Source organism: Melospiza georgiana, chromosome 2 (assembly GCF_028018845.1).
Source record: "Melospiza georgiana isolate bMelGeo1 chromosome 2, bMelGeo1.pri, whole genome shotgun sequence".
Taxonomy (NCBI): Eukaryota; Metazoa; Chordata; class Aves; order Passeriformes; family Passerellidae; genus Melospiza; species Melospiza georgiana.
This window is the reverse complement of record NC_080431.1, coordinates 84,813,943-84,837,498: the sequence shown is the minus strand read 5'-3', so window position 1 is coordinate 84,837,498 and position 23,556 is coordinate 84,813,943. Positions and strand designations below refer to the sequence as shown.

The 23,556-nt window shown below is 45.3% G+C and overlaps 1 protein-coding gene across 2 annotated transcripts in view; it reads right to left on the bottom strand.

Moving 5' to 3' along the window:
- Positions 1 to 23,556, bottom strand: part of LSAMP (limbic system associated membrane protein) — a 304,228-nt gene that overhangs the window by 156,718 nt on the left and 123,954 nt on the right. For both annotated transcript variants that reach the window (XM_058018739.1, XM_058018740.1), the window contains exon 2: positions 5,425 to 5,657. In XM_058018739.1, the coding sequence (XP_057874722.1) occupies positions 5,425 to 5,657 (233 nt within the window). The remainder of the gene's footprint in view (positions 1 to 5,424; positions 5,658 to 23,556) is intronic.

Sequence of the window (23,556 nt, the reverse complement as noted above, 5' to 3'; positions counted from 1 at the left end):
TTAGAAAGAAAATTGTAGGATTTGGCCTTAGCTGCTATGCACTTGACTTTGGGTTTGTGATTAGGGCTGGCCACTAAACAAGCACTCCTCTTTCTGAACATTTGCTGCTGACATTTCCAAATTTGTTTTTGTTTTGTCAAAATGACAAAGCCCTTAATTTTTTTTTTCATTATATGAGCATTAAATGAAGGGAGAGCCCACAATCTGTACAATCAATAACTGGGAATCACAAGCCATTATTGAGTCTGCAGGAATTCCAAGCTGTGAGTGAAAATGTGAATGTGCAGCTCTTCATACCTCAGCTGAGTATGGTTAGGTTTTAAATGGGCTGTGGTAATGCCATACCTTTTTGCCTTCATAATTTTGACCACAAAAGCACCTCAGACCTATAAAACTCTCCTGATTAAATTTTAATCAAATTCAAAAACAATTGAATGTTTTTGTTTCATTGAAAAGTTACAACTACTGCCATTCACAATGATGCCTACACATAAAGGTTCTGGACAGGAACAATTTGCTTCCTCCCAGTAGAGTTACTTCTCCAGATTGACTTGGATAGACCTAGGTCTTTACTGCAGAAATTTTTAAACCCCCTGCATGCCAAGATCTCTGTGCCCTTGCACCTGTCATCCTGAGACAAGTAAGGACCATAGGAATTTCTCCACTGTTATCTAATACCTGAGAAGGGCTTGAGGATATTGTGCTAAAGAACAAGAACTCAATGTAATGCTGGGAAAGGGGCAGCCACTGTGTCCCTGTTACGACTCAATTCTCCTGGAACGAGTCACTCAGCATACTGGAACAAATGATTAAACATCCCATTTATAAGCACCGAGAGGATAATAACCGAGTAAAGGGGAAAAAAAAAGCAATGTACCTTTGGCAAACACATATCATGCCACCCAGGCCTCATTTCCCCTTTTTTGTATGATAGCTGGCATAAGAGATAATGCAGAAGCAATATGTGTGATTATGTGATATATCTTGACTTCAGAAGACCTGACAGTCTTCAACAAGCTAAGAGAACATGGTGGATGTTAACTCCATCAGGATGCTTCAAAGAGCTGCAATCAACAGATTGCTCTCCACCAGGGATAGGTTTAGTGGGCTGCTGCCACAGTCTGCTTTTGTGTCCTGATCTCTTCAATATTTTAATTAACACCTTTGTGATGGAACAGAAACAAGGCACCTGACTTTTATTGATGACATTACATTGGGGGCAGTTGCAAGTGCTTTGGAGCCCAGGATGGTAAGGAAACTGAAGTGATCTCCATGGAGAGACCAACCAGATGACATCCAACAGCAGAGAGCACAAAGCAGTATTCTCAGGAAGGGGGGAAAACAATTAATGTTCAAATACAAAAGTGAAGAATGAGCTGCAGACCAGTAAGAGAGGATTATAAAGGCAGAAAGACTAAATTAGTGAAAGCAGTGAGGCACTCATATAAAAAAGGTAAATCTCATTTCATTCTGGGGTTAGGTAAGTGAAGTGTGATATGCAAAACATGGCTGATACTTGTATCTGCATGATTGAATCCTGAACTGGAACTCCTGTTTTGGTTTTGGACAGTACATTTAAAGAAAACATGTAGACAAATTAAAGAGTAGTGAAATATATATGCCACAGGGGTTGAAAAAATATGACCTCTGGAAAGCAGTGAGCCTATTAAGCTGCACTAGAGATCTCTGAGACACAGAAATTTAGGGGTTTCAGGTGGATAAAAGGTAGTTTTGAGGAAGAGGAGAAATAACCACTATGTGTCTTGGAAGGCCCAGAAATGATTGACAGCAAAATCAATTTGTATCATATGTTAATAAAAGCTTTCCAAATGCAAGGAGAGTGAAATCATGGACATGCACCAGCTATGCAGGCACATCTTCAAAAAATACATGTATGGGGCAGCAACTGTAGAGCTGATCTTGTCTCACTGCATGGGGAAGGACCAGACCATCCCTTGCAGGTCCTTTCAAGTGTTTACTCTTTTGATCACATACCAGCAAAAACAACTGGGGTAGTAAACAGACAGCTTTGCAACTGGCCATTATACCCAAACTGAAGCAGCCCAAAATGCTGTGAGTGAGGTGGTGGCTCAGGGCAGTCTCTTGGTGCATTCACCCCAGTGGAGAGAGCACCTGGTAGCAAATGAGCTGGGTAGACACAACCACCTCCAGTCTAGAGGACTGCAAGGACTGCTGCCCACCTGGCTCAGAAAGATGGCAAAGATGGCAACAGCTGTACTAATAAATACTTTGGCAGTGAACGCCTACTGCTACTAGCAGAGAAGCTTTATGTTTACTAGCTTTATTTTTCAAAAGATGGAAAGACTTATGAGGACAATTTTTCTACTTTTAGCTCCATGAAGTTCTGATTTTTTTTGAAGTATCATTTCATTATGCCCCTTTTAGACCTCTGCAATATGCCCAGTTGAGAAGGATCTTCAATCCCAGTTGAGAGGGATCTCATCCATTGACCTACACACTTAAGAGAGGAAAGGAATAGACCAAGTAGGGTGTTTTTGCAGAAATTGTTGCTGGCAAAGTAAAACTGGTTCTTCCCATATGAATACTAAAGGACTTGGGCATATACATTAGAGAGGTGATGTCCCTTTTTCTGTGATATACTTCTGCAGCTCTGTCCAGCAGAGTTCACCAAGCAGAGCTCACCTCTGGGAAAGCTGATTTTCTCAAGGCTGGAAAGGACCTGGTCCTAGAATGCAACTCCATTAGACTGCAGTGATCTAAGCACAGAAAACATTCAGGATACCAGTGAAGCCTGCCTGCTTCAGCTGTCATTGTGGACATGGATTGGTCTCCAGTTTTAAGAGCTCTGACAGCACTCTAGGATCTGCCTACCCACTGATGAGTCTCTGATACAGCTATCCCATTTGTGTCTAGGGGTAAGAGAAGTTGTGCTCTCACAGGGGCTAGACAGATGAGGGAGTTGAACTGGGAGAGATTAAGGATTTGTCTTTGGTAGGGGGATGCAGAAATATCTGTGGCAACACTGAGTGAGAGGAATAGGAAGCCTGGCATGGCCCTAAACCAACCCATTGTCTCCAGGGCAGGAGCAGCTGTCATTGCGGCATCTTTCACTGGCAAATCTAGGCATCAACCATGTACTCAAAGGTAGCAATGAGTCTCTGATCCTGGTTTGTTTTTGTTTCCCTGAGCTTGTTCAAAGGAGACCACTGACCATCATTCCAGAAATTCTCCCAGATTACCAGGCAGACCAGTTGACTACTCTGTCATTTAATGTTTCAGGAGTTGTATTTTCTTTTATTTATTTATTTTTACATTTGGGATGCCCAGAGCTTCAAATAGCCTATGTTTTGAAATGTATGAATACAAAAACAAAAGAAGCAAATAAACTACATAAAAGAAATAAAACTAAATAGTTTAGTATGACTCAATATCCAAACTCCTTTAATTAGCACTAGTAGCAGACTATTTTTCAGGCAAACAACCTGCAAATCTTGGAAAAATAACAATCAATATAAGAAAATATTACTCTGAGGCTACAGGGATTATTTTCTAACATACATTATTTGTACTGAATTAGTTTTATTAGTTAAGATTATTTCTAAAACATGTTTAAAATGAGACTAACTCTTCCAAACTGGAAAGGATTTTGTATTTATATTTTCCTTCACTTTTTTTTCCAGATTAAATTTAGTTTAAAAAAATTAAAGCTATGAGTTTTACCTAATTACAGGATTATACAGTAAGCACAATATCACAATGAGTCTTTTATTAAATCTGTGCAGGTGTTAGAACAAAGATTACCTACAGATACCTTATTTACAGTTTAGGAGTGTCAAAACCTAAATTTTCTTATTCTCAGAAAGGTGGCAGTAGTTCAGAGCCATATACCCATGTATTTAAGTGAAAGCTAAGCTAGAGAACTCAATTTTGCTGCTTAGGCCCATATCTAATAGGCACAAATAAAATTAATAATACATATGCACGGCTCCAGAATTCATTTGTCCCTATATTTTTCTTGACAGGTAAATGGAAATTGTGTGCTGTGAGATTTCACCAGTAATAAACCACCTACAGAGGGCTGGCTCTGCTCTGCTGTAGTGAGCAGCAAGGCAGGGTACACCTCTGGGCTGGGGAATGCATCTCATACAGCAAGCACTCAGCCAGGCTGGGAGAGCCACTCTGTGTGCGGGCATGGGCCACTCTTTGTGCTGCTGGGGGAGGATTCTGGGCAAGAAAACCAACCAGGAGCCTTCTGGCTCACTACACCTGTGTGTAAAGCATCACCTCTCATCACATGTCCAGACTTCATCACCTTGCAGATAAACACTTAGGATGCTACTCAGCCCCCCAGTTTGCCAAGTAGTACCAGCAAGAGGAAAAGTCCTTTCCTGCATGCATCTATAATCAGAGCTATTTTTTAGCTATCAGAGCTAAAAAACTTGTTGGGGGAAATGAACTCTGCAGCCTTATGAGCTACTACACAAATCAGAAGAAATATAAAAAATTCCTGGCTGAAGGAAAATATATAAGTTGAACATATCTGTAATATGTATCAAACACATTCATAAATATCTACCAACTAAGCTGCTCTGTAAATATTTTAGATAAATAGCCAGATAGACAAAATGGCATGAAGATTTAAAGCAAAACTAAACAAAACTAGGTGAACTCACTTGTTTTGTGTTCTGGTCTGGACAGGATGGAACAAGAATAAACTCATTAATGACCTTAACAATAACTGGTGAACTCTTTAATTTCTTTACTCTCTGTTATGCCATAAATTCAGGTAGACAGATCAGACAATACTGGTATGCCAAGTTTCCTGTTCCTTATAACACAAACAGAAGAAGGGTAGCTAAAAAAGGAAAGGGCAACATAAGGTACATAGCAGGTCCCTTAGGTACCAGGTTTCACACATGCCTAGTGATGGTGCACCTGGCAAACCAATGACCCAGCTTGGAAAAACTCACAGGAAAATTAATTCCTTAGCCTGGCAAAAGGCAGACTATGGAAGGCCAAAAAACACAGCACAGTAGCTTGTTGACACAAGAAAAAAGAAAGGAAACCTGAGGAAGGAGGAGGTGAAGAAACCAGAGGGCTCTCTGTAAAGAGATAAAGGCACAATGCTCTGAAAAGTGTCATTATAAACAAATGCTTTCCCATCAGTGCCAAACAACCAGAGCCAGGAGCCAGGTTTGCATCATATTAGAATATGGCTTAGCATCACTGGTGTCCCCTGCTCTGTCACCACTTTTAAAAGGACAAACTGACAGCAGAGTAAAACCATGCTATGCCACAGTGGAAGGGAAAAGTCTAGCTGGCTCCTGAGTAAACATAAAGGATGCACAGGCTACTGACTCTTGAGTTTCTCTTGGAAAAATACAGCTCCCTCCTCTCACTGTGTCTATTGCTTTTTGCTCTCCTATCAGGCACATTGCTTACCTTGCACAATCAAGTAAACCTGGGAAGTCTTGGGATGATGCTGTGTCTGCACTGAACACGTGTAGGACCCCTCATCATAGACATCCACTTTCTGGATCCGCAGGCTGTATTCCAGGGGGTTTCTCTTCTCCAGCTCTACTCGAGGGTCCAGGGACCACTTGTCCTCTCCAGCAAAAATGATGCCAGAACGATTTAACCAGGCCACCTTGGAGCTTCTGTCTTCTACATAACACCTGCAGAGGATGAGACAGGTAAGGGGGAGATTAGCAACCCTCTCCATCACCTCCCTTTTGTTCCTCCTCTTTACTGCTTTGCTGAGAAACTTCATACCACACTCCTGCCTTGCCAGTAAACCATAGAATCTTCTCATCATTATTGTCCCGTGGACAAGTACTTAACAATTTAACTCTGTTGAAGAGTTTCAGGAATCTTTGGTTCATAGACCCCATGGGATTTGGGGCAGACATGTCTCTTGTTCTCTCTTCCTTTTGCCTGTGGCCTACATACCAAAAATTAATTTGGAAGCCACAAGAGATCTTGATCACCAAATGCCTTCCAACCTTGCCAGTGAGAAAGGTTGGAAGTAGCTCTTCCCATGCTTCTCCTTCACCTTCAAAAAGTTGACTATACAATAGATAAACCCCTAGACCCCTTCCAGCCTGGAGGTCAAAGGTTCAGGGCTCCAGCTTTGTCAGCTCAGGGCACAGCTCCTCCATCCCTCAGTTTCAGCAGCACTAGTGCAGGAAACTATAGAGTATCTCCCATCTACCTCCTTCTGACAAAAAAAAAATTGTGGAATTATTTCATTGTTCAAACATCACCCTCCTAACACAAACACACACACTTGATGATGCACATCTGCTTGTTTGTGCAGGCAAGTGCAGATTTCAGGCTGAAAATGAGAGGCTGTGGGAGTGTCACTGTCATCTCTGTGACACACGCAGAATGTTCTGTGAACATCTCAGATGGACAGGAGAGGAGGAATGACAGCTAGGGGCGGCAAGCAGAGGAGTAGCAGGAGGACCAGAAACTGCCAGGGCCCTGAGTGCCACCTTCCCAAGTCAGAGGACAAACCAACCCCATTGCAACTGTAACTTGACAAGTATTTTGTTTCTTGACAGAGAGCAGAGTAAGTGCCGTGAAGACAAATACATTTTTGGCAAAGACACCTGCTCTGTACCACTTCCCACCACCAGAAGGAGACTTGCACAGAAAAGACGAGGAGCTGCCACTGAGGAGACACGTCTTGCTCACTCTCAGCTGTGTCTCATTCAAGAGGACCAGGGCTGAAGAAGACAGGCAGACATAACCCCTCTTTCACTCCGGCAGCTGCAACCCCAGGCTGGGCTCAGACAGGCTGAGAGCAGGTTTGCCCTGCTGCAGCTCACATCACATTAGCTCTGCAGATAAACAGGGAAGCTCAGGCTCCAGAGCTGTTGCTCCTTCACCTCTCAGAGCTCTGTCCACAGTGTCCCAGCATCCAAATAACCCAGTACCTCTTGCCACTGCTATTACAGAATCACAGAATAGGTGAAGTTGGAAGGGACCACAGTGAGGTTGTATGGTCAAACCTCCCTGCTTGAGCAGGGTCTTCCTAGATCACGTTGCACAGGATTGTGCCCTCTTCACTATTTATGCATGTGTTGTATTTGAAGGAAGAAAGAAAGAGGATAATGATTATTGCTTCAAGATAAGACAAATATTTGACAGTAGGCTTTCATACAGCCTTTTAGCATGGGTCAGACATTTTTCAAGTTCCTCTATTTGAATGCATTTCATTTAAGGCTGCTGCAGCTGCCTTCCCTTGTGATGTGACCCCACCATTATGGCCGGCACCTCACACCCACTCCCTTTTGGCAAGCCCATGGATGCTGTCCAAGCTGTTCTGGGGTTACTTGTGGGCAGGAGGAAAGCCAAGCTGCGTGGGCATCCATGGGAGCCATGCCATGCTGCTGGCCAAGCTGTAAGCAGCTCTGTCTGATCTGACAAACACTTGCTTTAGAGAGCAGCCCAATAGATTCCTGTCTTTTACTGGCAATGTCCAGACAAGGAAGGGGAGCGAGAATTTGGCCCTCAGGCCAGAGCCCACCCTCCTGGACAGGCAGGCACTTGCCCCCAAGGTGAACTCTCAGGTGTGATCTGAGTTGTTTTCAAAAAGCTACTCTGTCAAAAAGAAGGATGCAGGGGAACCTGTGAGCAGTTACTCACGGGTAGAAACCAGCACCACTACAATGAGGCATTGCTCCAGTTCCATTGGCCACTCCAGGCAGTAATCACCAGTGATGGGAGGTGAAAGCCATGATCCACGGAGCACAGTGTGCTCCAGGGCTGAGGGCAGCGGCCCTGTAGGAACACCCAGACTGCCTCCAGAGCTGGCTGCCTTAGGGTCAAGAGCCCTCCTGCAAATGCAGGAGTTGTAGCAGCACCAAGAATCAGGGGTCAGGTATTTTGGTAGTGAAAAGCTAAGCAGATTAACAGTGGAAACTGAAGTCAGTGGGAGCTGAAGTTTCTTAGTCCCCCTGAACAGCTATCAGTGCTGCTGGACTCCAGCAGATCCATGGCACCCCACCATCTCCACCAGGCTGCTTTCCCATCACCACCAGGGTACAGCGAGCACTCAGCAGCTCTGCCCTGTCCTTGATCATTATAACTCTCTGGGGTAGCAAATATGCCCCTGTGTGGTGTCTTGTCAGTGACAGTTCAGTGGTGTGGTCAGCACAAAGCCTTGTGCTTTTGCTCCTGTGGCTAGGCTTCAACCAGAGACCCTCCCTCCTCTCCCTGGAAGAGAAAATGTGTCACAACCTGTCTTACATGCATCCAGGTCAGCCCTAGGACAGTGGTCAATAGCTACAGTCAGGCAACCTTGCAACTGGCCCTGAAACAAGTTAGCAATGCTACCAAAATAAGGAAAGGATATAGGACAAAGAAAAGAGGAAAATGGGAGGAGTGAGTGAAATGGATTTGAGCCCTCTATTCACCATACCTGTTCCTCTCAAGCTGTCAGGGAAAATCAATGTACAAATGTGGAAATTCCAAGTCCTGGCATGCTCTGAACATGCATTCACGTGGATGATGCATCTCAGTATGTCTGTCTGCACACACAGACACTCCCCCCTCTTAGTCTGCCAGAGAAGCCACCCAGCTGAATGGATCACGCTTTAATAAGGATTTATGGTGATGATTTTCACAGTGTAATAAGTGCTAATTCAATACTAATAGAATATTAAATGGCATGTTAACTGACATTTTAACTGCAAAGCAATAGGAGCATGGCATCAGCCAGATATCAATGGACTCTTATCGTTCACTAATAATCAATAATCAAGTTCACAGAGACAGTCAAACGCTTTTCATTAGACTTATTGGAAACATTACCATCAGCCTCAGTGAAAGCTAATAAACAGTTTGTGATCCATGCATTATTCTTTTCCTTATGGTTGCAGGTTTGATTTCTTAACATCTCTGATGTGGCTAACGAGAGGACCAGTGAATGGTGATAGGCATGACTTGCATGATCACTGTAAGAACCTGGGAACTGTTGATCTTGCACCATTTCAAACCAGAGACACGGAAGGACACAAGAAAGATCTTGCTGTCATGCCCCATTAGTCCTCCTTGCCTTCTTGTTAAACAAACACAGCCAAGTTTGGCACCTGAAGTTCTTTAGAAACAGTTGGATGTGGAGAAAGAAACCCAGGTCATCCTTGCACTCCTCCCCACATGCAAATGCAGACAACGGGGCTGAGCTGTGCTACAGGAGGGAGGGGATGGGGCAATGCTGTTCTGCAGGAGAATGATTTTGAACTTTGAGCAGGAATCACTGCCTTGGATGGGATAGAGGGCTGCCCACCATCATTCCTGGTCCCTGGATTTCATGACAGGCTGGGACACCGGGCAGCATGCAGGCTGGGGGAGGGCAGGAGCAAGTCCTGCTGCTTGTCCTCCCTCCTTCATCACCTGCTGGTCTAACACGCAGCGCTGGGCCAAAGCAGCGCTCCTGCAAAACTGCCCCTGTAAGCTCCGAGGAACATTCCCCATCTGACAAGAGATGCGCTTTTTTTTCCCCCTTCTTCAAAGTATTTGGGCTTGTTCCTATTGATGGGTGAAAGACAGAGTGAAGAAAAGGAGCGTGAGGCTTGGGCACCCACATGTCCTCTCCCGGCGGCGCGAGCCCGGGGTTTTCAGCGCCCGTTCTGCCTCACTCGGGCCCAGCGCTTGGAACACCCGAGACTCCCGCTCCTCCTGCGGCGGCGGCAGCGCCGCTCCGCGCATCGATTTCCCAGCGTGTTGCTGTAACACTCATCGCAGCTTATGTTGTGCCTGTCACTCCAGCAGCTCTCGGCCCTAAGCTTTCCGCCCTCTGTCTCGCCCGGCGAACAGACTGCTGAGAGGCGGCGTTTTCCTGGGAAGGCCCAGCACGGCTCCCCCGGGCCGCCGGCAGCCGATGCCGGGCTGGGCCGCACGGGCTGAGGGGGGTGCGGCAGAGCCGGGATCTCAGCAAGGGCCTTCCCATTCTGCCCCAGAGAAAGCAGCACAGCAGCTACGGCCGAGGCTGCAGAGATGGACGGGGGTATTTCATCCCTTCGGAAAGGGATGCGTGATATTTACAACCTGGAGTGATGAAAAGGCAAGAAAGAAGCCCTTCAGGGCCTGGTGAAGCTGCTGTTTAAATGATGGCTTTAACATGGAGATTTTACAACATTATCAATGATGTATTGGGTTGCACTGAAACTGGGATAATTATTTGGGGTTTTTTAATTGCTGTTGTAATTCCAATTTTTTTAAAATTTTTTTATAGCAGACCAAACCCACAATTCTCTGCCAGAACCCCACTAGTGAGAAGAACCAAGCTGCTAGGATTAATGAAATATGCTGCACTGCTTTGCCAGCAAGCCACAGCTCTTACCTTATTTTGGGGAAAAATAAATAAATAGTGAGTTTATGGACTGCATTTTCTGCCCTCTTTCTCCAAAGCATGTTGGGGTGACAGCTCTGTGCTGCAATTCCCACACTCCTCTTTAATCATCTTTTCTCCATTAACCCTTTGATCATCTCTTCTGTAAGACAATCTCTGTGCATCAGGCCAAAACTCAGCAGCCTGCTGCACACACAATTAAGCACCCAAACCCCACCCCACTGCACTCACTGAGTGACATGCTGCCCTTTTGCCAGAGGATGCCACAACCCACCCTGCATCAGATCTCCTGCCTTCGCCTCAGCTCTGTGATGAGCCTGCTGTAATCTTCTCACTTCACATACACTCCTACAAGATCCAGCTAACAACTTTTCCCACTGCCCTCTACTCCCAGCAGCAAAATGGCAAGAGGGAAAAGAGGGAGGGATCAAACATGGCTCATTCAGCTCAAAACAACGTCAGCTCCTGGCTGCCAGCTCCAAACATGCAAGACAACACAACTCTGTTGTGTTGCAAAATATGATCCTGGAAAGCTAATGCAGTGGTTAAACACAGCCTTGCTCCCAGCCTGGGGAAGAAAGTTCAAGAGCAAATCATGCTCATGCTGTTTCATCTTGTCTCCTCAAGCTCTTCAGTCCTTCCCTGCCGGGCAAGCAAGGACTCGGACACACCCATGGTCAGCCAGGGCGGCAGTGAGAGTCCAGCTTCTCCTCTATGCCCTGGCAGGGGTATGGGCAGCAAGGGCTAGGGACAGACCACAGCCATGCCAGCCCTGACCTCCCAGGCAGGCTTTTCAGGGAAGAGTCCATCCAGGCTCCACAATGGCACTGTAGTGCTGGATCCTGCCAGCATCTCAAGAGCAATGCAGTGCTGCCACTGCAGTCCCCACCAGAGGAGTACAGTGGCAGAGCACAGAGGAGCACAGAATCTGGAGGAGCAATATGGGAACTGTTGGCCCTGCGTGGTTCCCACTGCTCTGGATCAGGCCCCCTCAGCAGGAGATGCTGCAGAAGACACCAACAGCTGAATGTATCTCCCCTCTGCGAAGGCAAGGCCCCTTAAGTGGATGGCACTTTCATGGGTGATCATATCAACTGAGCATCTGAAACCTCCTTTCAGCCAAGCACCAAAAGTCTCATTTTGCTGAATTTGAATGCACATGGGCATCAGTTGTTGTTCAAAATTCTCCTCCCTACTGCCACTGCTGCTCTCTTTCCCCAGCTTAGTACAGCTGCTGCTCCTCTCCTTATGTGCCATGATACACAGCAGGGTCACTGTTTGAGAGTGAAAACTGTGCCACAGCAGGATGGATTTCCAAAATGTGGCATAAATAGCTCCTGAGTAACCACTGCCAGCGTGACAACACAGGCCCTCGGAGGGATTTAGAAAACTACTGCTTAAACCCAGTCCTGTGCTGGAAAACTGGCAGGAGGGGGAAACTGCTGCATCTGTTCAGCCCATGCCTTCTCTCAGCTGCATTATGCTGTGACCTTGGTCGTCACACCTGTCGGCAGCTCCCTGGGTATTTCAGCACTCAGGTGACAATTTTTGGCCATCCACCTATTGGGAGGGCGCATGGCTGATAGGATGCCTGCACTTCTGTTCATCCTCTTTAGTAAATTGCCACTTTAGGAGTGTGAGGCTAGGATGGGCTTACCAGGTCATAAGGCCCCAACCTCTGCTGGCACAGCCAGCTGTACTTTATCATCTTTTTCAGAGATGTACCTCATTCCTACTTTAGCCTAGTGTGTTTGATGGGGGAATATCCTCCCCCTGCTTTGCAGGTCAGACTGCTCAAAGTCTTTCTGTTCTGCTGATTAAAACCTTTTTTTTTTTTTTCTAACTCTAAGCGTAGATTTATTCATACCTGGCTTATATCCATTTCCTCTCATGCCAACACCATCTTTTAGCTTAAAGAGCTCTTCCCTCTCCTGGGTGTTTATCTTTCACTGTGTTCAGAGAGAGCAATCATATTCCCTCTCAGCCTTCATTTTGCTGGATTCAACAAGCCAAACTCTCCTGGTTTCTTCTTGTATGATAGACCCTCCATTGCCCTAAACATCCCAATAGCCCCTCTCAGCACCTGCTCCAGCCTGAATTCCTCTTTCGTTACCAGCATTTGTACCCAGTTTTCTAGAAGAGGAGTCCCCAGTGCCTTGTACAGAAACATTTCTGTCTGACTGTCTCTCCCATCACCTCTTTCTAATGAAATAAAAAAAGAATTGCAACCAGAAAATATGAGCATCAGTGCAGAACTGCTCATGTGCTGTAAACATCCTTGTCTCTCGGTCCATGTGGTACACATGGAAAATGAAACCCAAGGGAATTTACAAAAAATACACTGGCCTAAAAAGACAGCTAGCTGCCCTCGCTCACACTAGCAGACACACAGCTGGTCTCACATGGGTTTTATTTCTGTTAAAACGACTGTTTAAGAGTAGAGGTTCCTGTTTGTGTAGGGAAAAAAAACAAACTCACAACAGAAATCAAGCCCAAAATACAGCGATTTTTATGCCAGTACTCTCAAAGGGTGGATGTAACTGTATCAGAGTAAGAGAACTTATACTGGCATGATTTATTGCTCTTCCCATCTGTTGGGGATCGGTATACCTGCATAAACAACTTCAGTCCACATCCACTCCAGCAGAGGAACCTTCTTAAAAATATCAATATGAGCTGCTATGAGCTGCTATGAGCTTAACTCCATCCCAGCCATATCTCAGCACAGTTTAAGATTTCAAAATATAGAAAAATCTCAGAGCGAGACCTACCACTACAGTACCATCTCTTCTTGTAATCAACCCTACCCAGGAAATGCCCTCCATTTCTTTACATCATAGTCAGAGTCAGGAAATTCTTGGACAGGTCTTTGCCCATTCTAAGACATGTTTCTAGAATGACTGACTCCAGTCCCAGGCCTCCTGCCAGAGGAGACTTGCTCCCTACGTGTGCTCAGGGGGATGAACTGCTCTCTGGCTGACGCTTGCAGAAATGCCAAATGCTATGACAGCTTGCGTCAGGGTCTCGCACTGAAATCAGTCAGGAGGTTCAGGCTGCTGAGGAAACAGACCCTGAGCTCTCTCTTGCCCTTTTGGGTTGGCTGAGGACTTGCCACTCTTCCTTTTCGGTCCAGCCAGAAACCTGGCTCTGCTCTTGATCCAGAATCATTAGGCAATGCTCATCAGCTATTGATCACTTGGCCTTAGTGAAATAGCCACTAGGAATGTATGCCTTGCTCTGCTGCCCATAGCTTCCTGTAGCATCCCAGGGCTCCTGCACTATCAAAATGGCAGGGAATAGCAGAGCTGATGAAGAATGGCAATGGGGAACATTGCCCAATGATTTGCCTTTTTGTTGCTCTGCACTAACACTAAGGATCCTGTGCTTTTGTGATCACTAAGACACAGGCTGATATTTAAAAATATCTGGAGTCACTTAGGAACAGAAGTTCATCAAAAGACAATGATAATTAGTCCCTTATGTCAATTGGGTATTGGCTGTTATGCCAAATTTGTAAGTAAACTGGAAACTAAACTGCTGGCAAGCCTCTGCACCATTATGACTTTTTTCTGTTTTGGAGATACAACAAAAAAGAGAATAGGAGCACTAATAAGGCACCCATACAGACTATAAGTCCCTTTAGTTTCCTTCACAAGCTTTAGCTGTAGAAATCACCTATTTCTTCTACCTGAACCCCCAGTGCCTTGTAGGTAACTTCTATGTGGTCACCACTAGGTAACTCCAGAAAAGCGAATCCATTTTTTTCCCTTGAATTTCTTCTAGTAAAAATTAATAATAACGAAAATGCCACAAAAAGGAGAAAATGAGTTTCAGAGATGTGATCTCCTTCTCTGACAGGAGGGGAGGGAGGGTTTCGCTGGGAAGTCCACGTGACTGTATCTGGTAATTATCCAGCCACAGAGGGAAACTGAAACGTTCTGTGCTGTCGCAGAGAATGACAGCACCTGGAGCTCCAGCACCCAGATAAAAAGCAGAGAGACAATCAGGCAGATGGAGAAAGGCAATGCTACATCATGGGCTGGCAAGCAGAGGGAAGAGAAAAAATGGGGAGAGGCAAAAGCTGGCAAGAAACAGTAAGGCAGCCGGCACAGCTACTGGGGAATGAGACTATGCCACAGATTAGCAATACATGGGCACAAAGAAAGAAAGAGCATAAGGGCAGGTCAGGAGAGAGTGGGTGCACAAAAGGGACAGTGAAAACACAAGAGGGAATAGGAGAGTGATGCTAGAGGGAGCTTTAAAGCATTTTGTGTGGTCCAGGGTCGCTTCCTCCCACCCCAGTCACAGGCTAAAAATGCAGGAGGTATCACCACAGGCTGTCACAAAACAAGGGGGAAGACTTGAAAATCAGCATCTCACAGCTGAAAAGAGATGTGGCACTGTAAATAACACCTTCTAGCTTGTGGATTTCAGTGGTTTGCTCAGGGAAGGGGACTACAAAAATTAAGATCCAAAAAATTAAACCTGGAGCTTTGGAGCATCACCTCATGTATTTTGTATGGCAGAGAGGCAAGAGGGAGGTTCCCTCCCCGACTCTCCCTTTCACAGTTGCACACACCAAGACACATGTAAGCCTGCAAAACAGCCCACATGATTGCTGCCATGGCACCATGGCCTAGTTCCAAAAGCAAGGCACCTCAGGTGCCCTCCCACACAGCAACGTGACAGCGCCAGCTCTCGGGGCTCTCAGAAACAAGGGCTGTGCCCACAGGACGGGCAGCAGCCTACAGTGGGTCAGGAAGAGCTGATTGCCAGGTGGCAAGAAACCGTACACCACCTCTAGGAATGTTTCTGACATGAGAAAATACAGCGAAACAGACAATCAGGTCAGAGCCATCAGCTTGTCAGGGGCTAATGCTGGCCACCAGCCTCAGCAGCTGTTGGGGTAAGTGACCAAAGTAGATCTGTAATGGCTGCGTATCTCCAAGGAGGCAAGAAGAGCTAAATGCTCAGATGTCCCCACCTGAACATTTGGGGAAGGAAATGGAAACAGTATCAAGGTCTGAGCCACACAGTCACACAGCTGCACAGCAGCCAAGGTATTGAGCCATACAGTTCAGTGACCAACTCTCCCATGCCTAGTGACAAACATTTCAAAGAAAGGTAAAACACTTCCTAAAATGACAGTGTAAACCACCGTCTACATAATTTCATAATCTTTTGTAGCCATAAAAACCTATAAATTTATCACCAAGCTAATGACAGAATGGCCTGGGTTGGAAGGGATGTTAAAGATCATCTAGTTCCATGCTCCTGCCATGAGCAGGGACAGCTGTTGCCAGATAAGGTTGTAAAAGCCACATCAGCCTGGTTTTGAACACTGTCAGTCAGGGATGGGGCATGCACTGCTTCTATAGGTAACCTGTTCCAGTGTCTTGCTACCCTCAAAGTAAAGAATTTCTTCCTAATATGTAACCTAAATTTAGCCTCTGTGTAAATTAGCTTCCACTCTGAGTGACAGCTTGCAATCCACCTTGTAAGTTTGTACGCTGGCTTTCTTATCCCCAGGCATTTCTCAACCCCCTGCCCCCTTTTTCTTTTTTTAAACTCATTAACATCTTCATCTTGGTGATACTTTCTGGCTGAGAATTTAATCAGTTAACCATTAACTGGTACAAGTCTGTGAAAGAATGTCAGATTTAAATGTTGTGTGAAACTGGCAGGTGTCTCCTGTGTTTTGTACTATATGAAAGAGCTTCTTCCAGTACCTGAGGAGCATGCTACCTGAGACATAGTAATGCACTTTCCATTGTCTGGATCCTAATGTTCATCTCATCTCATACTGCCTCTTCTTCAGCAAGGGAAAGGGAATATTACATCTGAAGCATTAGTGCTTGTCCTGGGCAGGTGGGACAGGAGAATCCACACCAGAGAGAAATCAGTCTTGAAATCCTTTGGAGGCAGATCAGAGAGGGAATGGGAGCAAGAGCAGGGAAAATAAATCTTAACTTTTCCTTCTTTTCTGAGGTTATGAGAGTATCAGAGGTGTCCCAGCTAAGCTATCTTCCCCACTTCCAAGTGCTGCCCTCAGGTAGCCAGCAGCAGACTGTGAAGGGTGGTATTTCAAGATGAATGAGAAACTGGGTGCATCCTGCCTGCTCACTTCCAGCTACTGCATTTCAATGAAGGACACCTTCTTGATGTGCAAACACTCTAGTTATTATTTACAGCTGACCTTTTCCTTCTCCAGCTCCCGCTGCCGTGGCACCACTGGTGGATTTGGGGCTTGCAGAGATTGTGGAGGCGATGTGTAGTGGAACATGTTCGATTCCCTGCCTGTGCCAGAGCTGTCATTAGTGCCACTGTGGATTGAGCTACACCCGTGCAAGCAACACTGGGAAATGTGAAGAAAAAAGCCTAATGTAGACAAAGCCTTTGAGGAGCTTAACCCCTCTTCCCCTTTTCCATCTCTCTCCCACTTGAAAGCAGAGAACAGCTTCTGAGCTAGACACATGCTCTCATTTCCATATCTAAAGCCAGTCCCGAAATACCATCGTGAAATAATGCTCTCAGAGAGAAGACCACGAAGCAGATTCCCTTTGAGAGACTCTGCTGCTTCTTTTTTTAATTCCATCCAAAAACAACAGCCACGAAATACCAAATGCACCTGGACTGGAGCAGTCAATATTAGGCACCTTGTTTTCAGATAGATATGGGGGAATTGGAGGGAATTCAGAGGCGAGCAACAACAAAATTCATCAAGGGCTGGAAAGGGATCAGCATCTAAGGGAAGCTTAAAAACATTAAATATGTATAACTTGACTAAGAGAGGACTTAAAAGCGACATGTTGACAAGCTATACCTCTTTGAAAGCTGAAAGTACCGAGGGAAGAGAGGAATTATTTAGCAAGATGCACAGGGGTCTACGAAGGAGTAACAGGTCAGAAAAAAAAAGAGAAAGTAGTCTGTTCAAACTTGAAGAAAAACTTCTTGTCATCTACAAGTGCTAGTCTTGTAAAAAGTCTCCCAAGGAAAGCAAAGAAGTGCCTGTTCTTTCAGATGTTTGGAAAAAAAAAAAAGGGCTGTGGACCAAAGGATCAGCCTCACAGGGGCTGCAGGCAGAACAAACTACAGTGACCTGGTCTTACTACTTTTACTACCTACCTCAGAGTTCAGCAATATGTCAGGAGAAGACAGATCCTCTTACATATTTCTTTCAGATGAAGTAATAGTTTTAGGCTTTTTCACTTCACACAGAGTTAAATATTTCTTGCCAATACCTTAGTCCTCTATATATCCCACTAGAGTTACCTGGCAGAGGTTTGGATTTGTTTCCAAAACTGGATCTCCTAGAAAACATGCATGAAGAGGTTAAAAACTACTGATACAAACACTAACAGTCTCATTATTTCCAAAAGACATTGGCATATGGTTGTATTCCCAAATATGCTGTGAGTAAAGTTGTCCAGCACTTAAAAGTCACACATGAGATTTGACTTTTTTAAATGCTTAGCATTAAAATCTAAACCAGACTTGTCAAAATACTTTTGGGCCTACCAGCTGCCAAACTAACACACAAGGACCAAATCTTCAAAGCAGCATTTGGCACAGTAAGCTTTTTTACCAATATATCCAGTTTTCTTTCTGCCTAAAGTGAGATGAGATACTTTTGAAAATCCATCCCATGAGTGTTACAATCATTGGATAAAAGGCTGCAAACTTCAAATTCCCATGCTGTATTTATCCTGTGCCGAAGAACTCCTTTATGTGGAAACCACAGCAAACCTGTTACAGTAAGGCAATGCTCAACTGCACTTTCTTTCCTTTGTTTAGAGCTTTGCTAAATTTTGCCTTTCCCTAATGCCTCACTTTTGTCCATCATCAGTTCTTGTGAAAGAAGGCATTTGAAAGAGTTACAGGGAAGGTAGAGGAGATGCTGTGAGGGAGAACTCCCAAGAGCTTTGATCTCAGCTTACCTTTATTCCCACATGCCCAATATGCCTTGCAGAGGAGGACATGTTTATGAATAAATAAATAGAGGAAAGGAGGAAGAGTGGAAAAAAAAGAAATTTTCATGATACTCTGATGGAGTTTCTGCTGTTGACATGAAAGCCAGAAGCTTGTTTAAAACCTCATGGTCAGAAACAGAATGGGAAGAAGGTACAACTAACTCCTTGAGAAAGGGGAGGAATAATTCCCACAGCAAGATCTTCTTGCCATTCTTCTAATCATACTAATATCTGGCACTCTTTTTCCTCTGAGATCCTTGCAGGGCTTTGTTTTGCAAGGCAATTCAGCATGTGCTGAACAGCACGCAGTGTTTTTATCAAAGGAAGTAAGCACTGTGGAACTAAAATTCTTACCTTTGTAGAGGAGAAGTGTTGTGATGCATGTTTTATACACACAGGGAGCCAGTGGGGAAGGAAAGAAATAGGTTGTGCAAAGTCATACAATGAAACTATTTTATTTTCAAAACCAAAACATAACAGACCTGACCCGTCTCAAACAAAACTTAGTTTGGTGTGTACCAGTTGCATGAGGATAGCAAGAAAGCAGTAGTGATGACTGCAAAACAGCCTTCTGTCACCTCCAGTATCTTAGCGCTACTGCTTTTCTGTATAATTGGGATCTGCCCAGGGATATGCAACCACAGCAGAGAGGTCTGGCTGAAGCACAAGCTCCTCCCCCATAGTTTGAAGGCAACTGGCTTGGGTCATTTGGGTCTGTGCTCTGGAGCCTGAACTCCAGCCTGCCTGCTGACTGAAGGACAGGCGTAACTACAGGGACTGCTCTGTCAGCTTCTGCACCTCCTCACCTGCAGTCTTCTGGCACTGGCAAAATAAGCTGCACAAATTGGCTGGAACACAGAACATAAACCCTTTTCATTTCTTAGTGAAGACAATGTTGCTTAATCCTACTGGAAGCATTTACCCAGGGATATCTTATCTGGATCCACTGACATCCCTGCCTCATCTCCCAAGAGCCCGCTGTGAAAGGAAACCTCTCCCCCATGCACAGCTTATCCGCAGTACAGATAAACCATTTCCCCATGGAGCTCCCTTCTGTACAGCTGTCTTACTGAGAGTTTCTTACACAGCAGGGTCTAAGGCTGTGCACTTGGGCTTTGGCTGGTCTGAGGCTGGGTTCCTATTTCTGTTTTTTTGACAGGTCACTTGCTCTAAATAATTTCCAGAATTCTGTACTGTACTGTATGGAGAGATGCCAAACTGTGGCTTCAGCTGGCATAAATCAAGGGCCTACAAGGCACCACTGCAGTAAATGGGGAAGCCTAGATTTACACTAAATGAGGATCAGTCCTGCTTCCTTCTACCAGACTCCAAATGAATTCATTAAATACAGCACTTCAGTCTGCTCAGCTAAAAGTAGCTCCAGCTGGCAGGAGGCTTCACATCCAGGGAATGTTTTGAAGATAAGGATTTGCAGGTTGCCCTGAGTTTATACTTGGCTAAAGGTAGGCTCTCATCAGCCATGCAGAGGGGATGACATCATGCCCACCTGGTGTGTATCTGTGCATTCCAAGGTCTATGCACAGCGTGACATTGACACAGGACCTCAAAGCCTTGGCGGGGGGAAACCTAGGCTCAAATCCTGTCATGAAGAGGCTTAATTCTAAGTGCTACAAGGCAGCAGAAGAGAGGTCCTGCAGTACCTCCACCACACTGAAGGGCTTATTTTTATTCTTTAATTCTTTTTAAGTTTTCACTGGGGGATGTGGGGTGTGTGTCTGCACTGAATTTGAATCTGCAGTAGGAAAAGCAACGGCACTGGGGCAGGAAGAGCAGTTTGGAATTTTTGAGACAAGAGTAAAATGGTAGTTAATTTTGACACTAAACCCTAAATGAAAGGATATTAAAGTTATTCTCGGGTTCAAAAAGCCAAGATGTGCTGTGATGGTCTGGCCTGCTCTCATGTATTGTACAGAACCCATGATTCCTGCAGTTTAATCTCTTATCCACTCACTAAAACAGATGGTGTTGCAGGCTCTTTGCAGACTCTGACAAATAGGACTGCATTTGGAATACTTTTCATATATGCACACTTGCTGTACATCCCTCAGGACAAGATACACTGGCTTGAGACCTAAGTTCACATCCAAAGCACAATCGGCAGTAAAGAACAGATCCAAGTCTCTTTCAGCATTGCTGTTGAGGTCTCTAATATGCACAGTCACACAGAGAATATCTTCCTAAAGAAAGATATAAAAGTCAAATCAAAAACCTTTGTCTGACATGCCAGTCAAGTTCTCTTTCTTTGCCAGGACCAGGGTACACATTGTTTTTCCTCAAAGAAATAGTTCTGCCCACTGAACAGCAATGATACAATGAATATTCCAATAACCTGGAAAATAAGAGAGCCCTAACAAAAATGGACCTGACACCAACTCCTCTCTGATTTCACACTTACTGTTTCTTCCTTAGTTCGAGAAAAGAGGGTTGGTCCTCAACAGCCAAAGAGAAGCAGGGAGAGAGCCCAAAATTACTTGCTTATGCTAGACTATAACCAGTGTTTTCCCAACCTTGTGTGTGTGTGTGTGTGTGTGTGAGATCAGCCAGTACTCAGAAAGACAAGTGAGGTTAACCGAGCTACATGCATTGCTCCCACTAGAGCAGTATAAAACAGTGATAAACCACAACTGGAACCACTCTGCACTAAGTATCTGGCCAGAGGTGAAGCATGAGGTTACAGCAGCAGCTCCACTCTCCTGTCCCCCTCTGCCTGATGGATCCTTGGTAATAAACCACCCTTCAGGTTTTTCTGTCTTAAACTGAAGCTGCTGGGATTCAGGGGAGATAAAGATTTCAACTACCTTTCACAAGAGCCTTCACAAGAAAGTCCCTGTTGGCATAAAAGTAGACATGTAATGGGCTTTCTCTGTCCCTCAAAGTACTGTAGCACCGCAGGAAAGCGCAGCCCTTTTAGCTCTCTTCTTTATTTAACTAGAGTTGTTAAAATAAACTGATTTCCCAGCCAATTAATTATCAAATATCTGTAACAGCTTTCAAGCCCTGCCATTACTCATTCTCAGAGGCCTCCATAGGCAGTACAAAGTTACACACTCTTTACCTGAGTAACCACTGCTCCTCCAAGTCTGCTCCCTTTCCCTAAGCTGATAGCAGCACAGACGCTGGCAAAACAATGGAGTAAAGCTGTAAACATCCCTTCTCCACTTTAACAGCAACTCCAGCCATTCACTTGCCAGAAACCAGGAAGCTTTACCACGCCCCTTGACCACGACTCAGTTCCCAGGTGTCAGCCACCCGTACACAGATCCCAGCCCCACCGCAGGAGCAGATTTGCCCTGTCAAGACCCCTGGTGCTGCCAGGGAGATCGGCAGGCACTCGAGAGCAGATGCTGCCAGCTGAGCTGAGCCATGGATGCCAAGGAGCACGAGCTCAGCCCAGCGTGGGGCATAAGCTTCAGTTTGAAGCATGTGCCAGGAACCAGCTTCTCACCCAGATGTGGACAGGGACAGCTCCTGCCATAGCCGTGTTATTCTCTGAAAAACCAGTCTGTACCTCTGGTTACTGGAAAGTTGGACTTACCATAGGTACATTAGCAACAGCCCTACCATCTATTTTGTAAGCATTAAACGACACTCATATGTGGTTTCAATTAGGAGATTTCAAATGAGATCGAAGATAATGCATCCAACAATTACTCACCCTTCTCCTTTCTAGAAACTCAAGCAGAATCATTTCCAGGCCAAAATGTGGTCTCTCTTGATTGATGATGTTAATAAAATGCCTTTATTGTGATATAAATAGCCTTAAAAACGTCCTGAAGAGTCAATATCAGTGGTTGATAGCCTTAAGCAAGCAAGGTCCTTATCTTACAGTGTGCTAAAGCTTAATGAGTTATGCTTCTGAGAAGTCTGACATTGGATTTGGGTGCTTGTTTGGGGAACTACAGAAGGGTAGCTCCCGCATTAGACATGCAAAGTGGGAACTGTTTAAACACCTTTCCTCTTCCTTGCGCTCCCTATTAATTTGCTTCCTAGATTTCCTGGTGCCAGTTCAAACACAAACACCGGCTGAGCCCAGCAGGAGCCATGGGAACACTGTGCTCCAGCGCCTCTTTGCTGGAAGGTTACCAGCCACTGCTACAGTAATTGGAAAACCTGAAATTTCTTCCAAATTGTGCACGAGCTGAGATTCTCACAGAGGTGTGTGGCTGTTTCCCGAACAAAGAGCTTACTCTCACTTGCACATCCATGATAGGTTTTTGTTACTCCCTTGTCAGGAGAGGCCAACCCCACCACGCAGCTGGGAGTGAAGCACTCAGTGCCTCAGGCTGCACTGGAAGCTTGGGAGTTCTAGAAAATTTAAGTAATTTTTTTAAATTAGTGTCCTCCAGGCAGTAGCTCACTCCAGGAGGACAAAAGCAGAGCCTGCTTCACAGAGGACAAGGGAGAAGATCTTTGGGAATTCACAATGCCCAGAGTGTTCCTCCTTTTTCTGAATAGAAGTGAACATCACTCTTCATAAAGAGAAAACACTTGTTTTAAGGCCTTATTTGAATGTGGAAAGCATGCCGTTTTCTACCAAGATTGTATCTTCTGCATGCAGCAGTATGAGATACCGCTGACCGTGCCTTCCAGTAGTGCCGCCCTGGTTCAGATCCAGCAGCAGGCTGGGTGCTAAAGAGCTTCACTGGGAGTGACAGAAGCATATACACCTGTCAGAAAATGCTGATATCATAGCAACTGTGACAGTGATGTGATCAGGACCTGACAGACAGTCAAAAAAGAGAGGGAAGGATGCACGAGAAAGGGCGACTGAGAAACTTTCAGGGAGAGCAGTCAGAGTCTGTGCATGAGAGGCGGTGAGTAAGTGACGCTTGGTGCTTGTCTGTGCATGGCAGATGGAATGAGGACTCTGGGGACATGTTCTCCCCTCCACCTGAGCAGTGCTTTGTGTCTCTGAAGAGTGAAGGGACTGCACAATTTCCCAGCCTCGCTCCCCTCTCTCCCCATCTCTGCCATAGTTACATCCAGTCTCATATACTTGAGAGCAATTTTCCCTGCGATAATAAAGCCTTTGCAAGCGTGTGGGTGGCCGTGCGTGTGTGCTTTTGTCGCCTGTGGGAGTGCGCATGTGCCAGGCTGTGCTGAGATGAGAAGGTGGTTTTGTGTACGCGGCAGAGCAGGAGTGAGGGTGAGACTATCAAACGTGTGTGCGAGGATATGAGAGAGAGCGCGCTTCGCACAGAATCAGACATCGAGTGAAAATGAGAA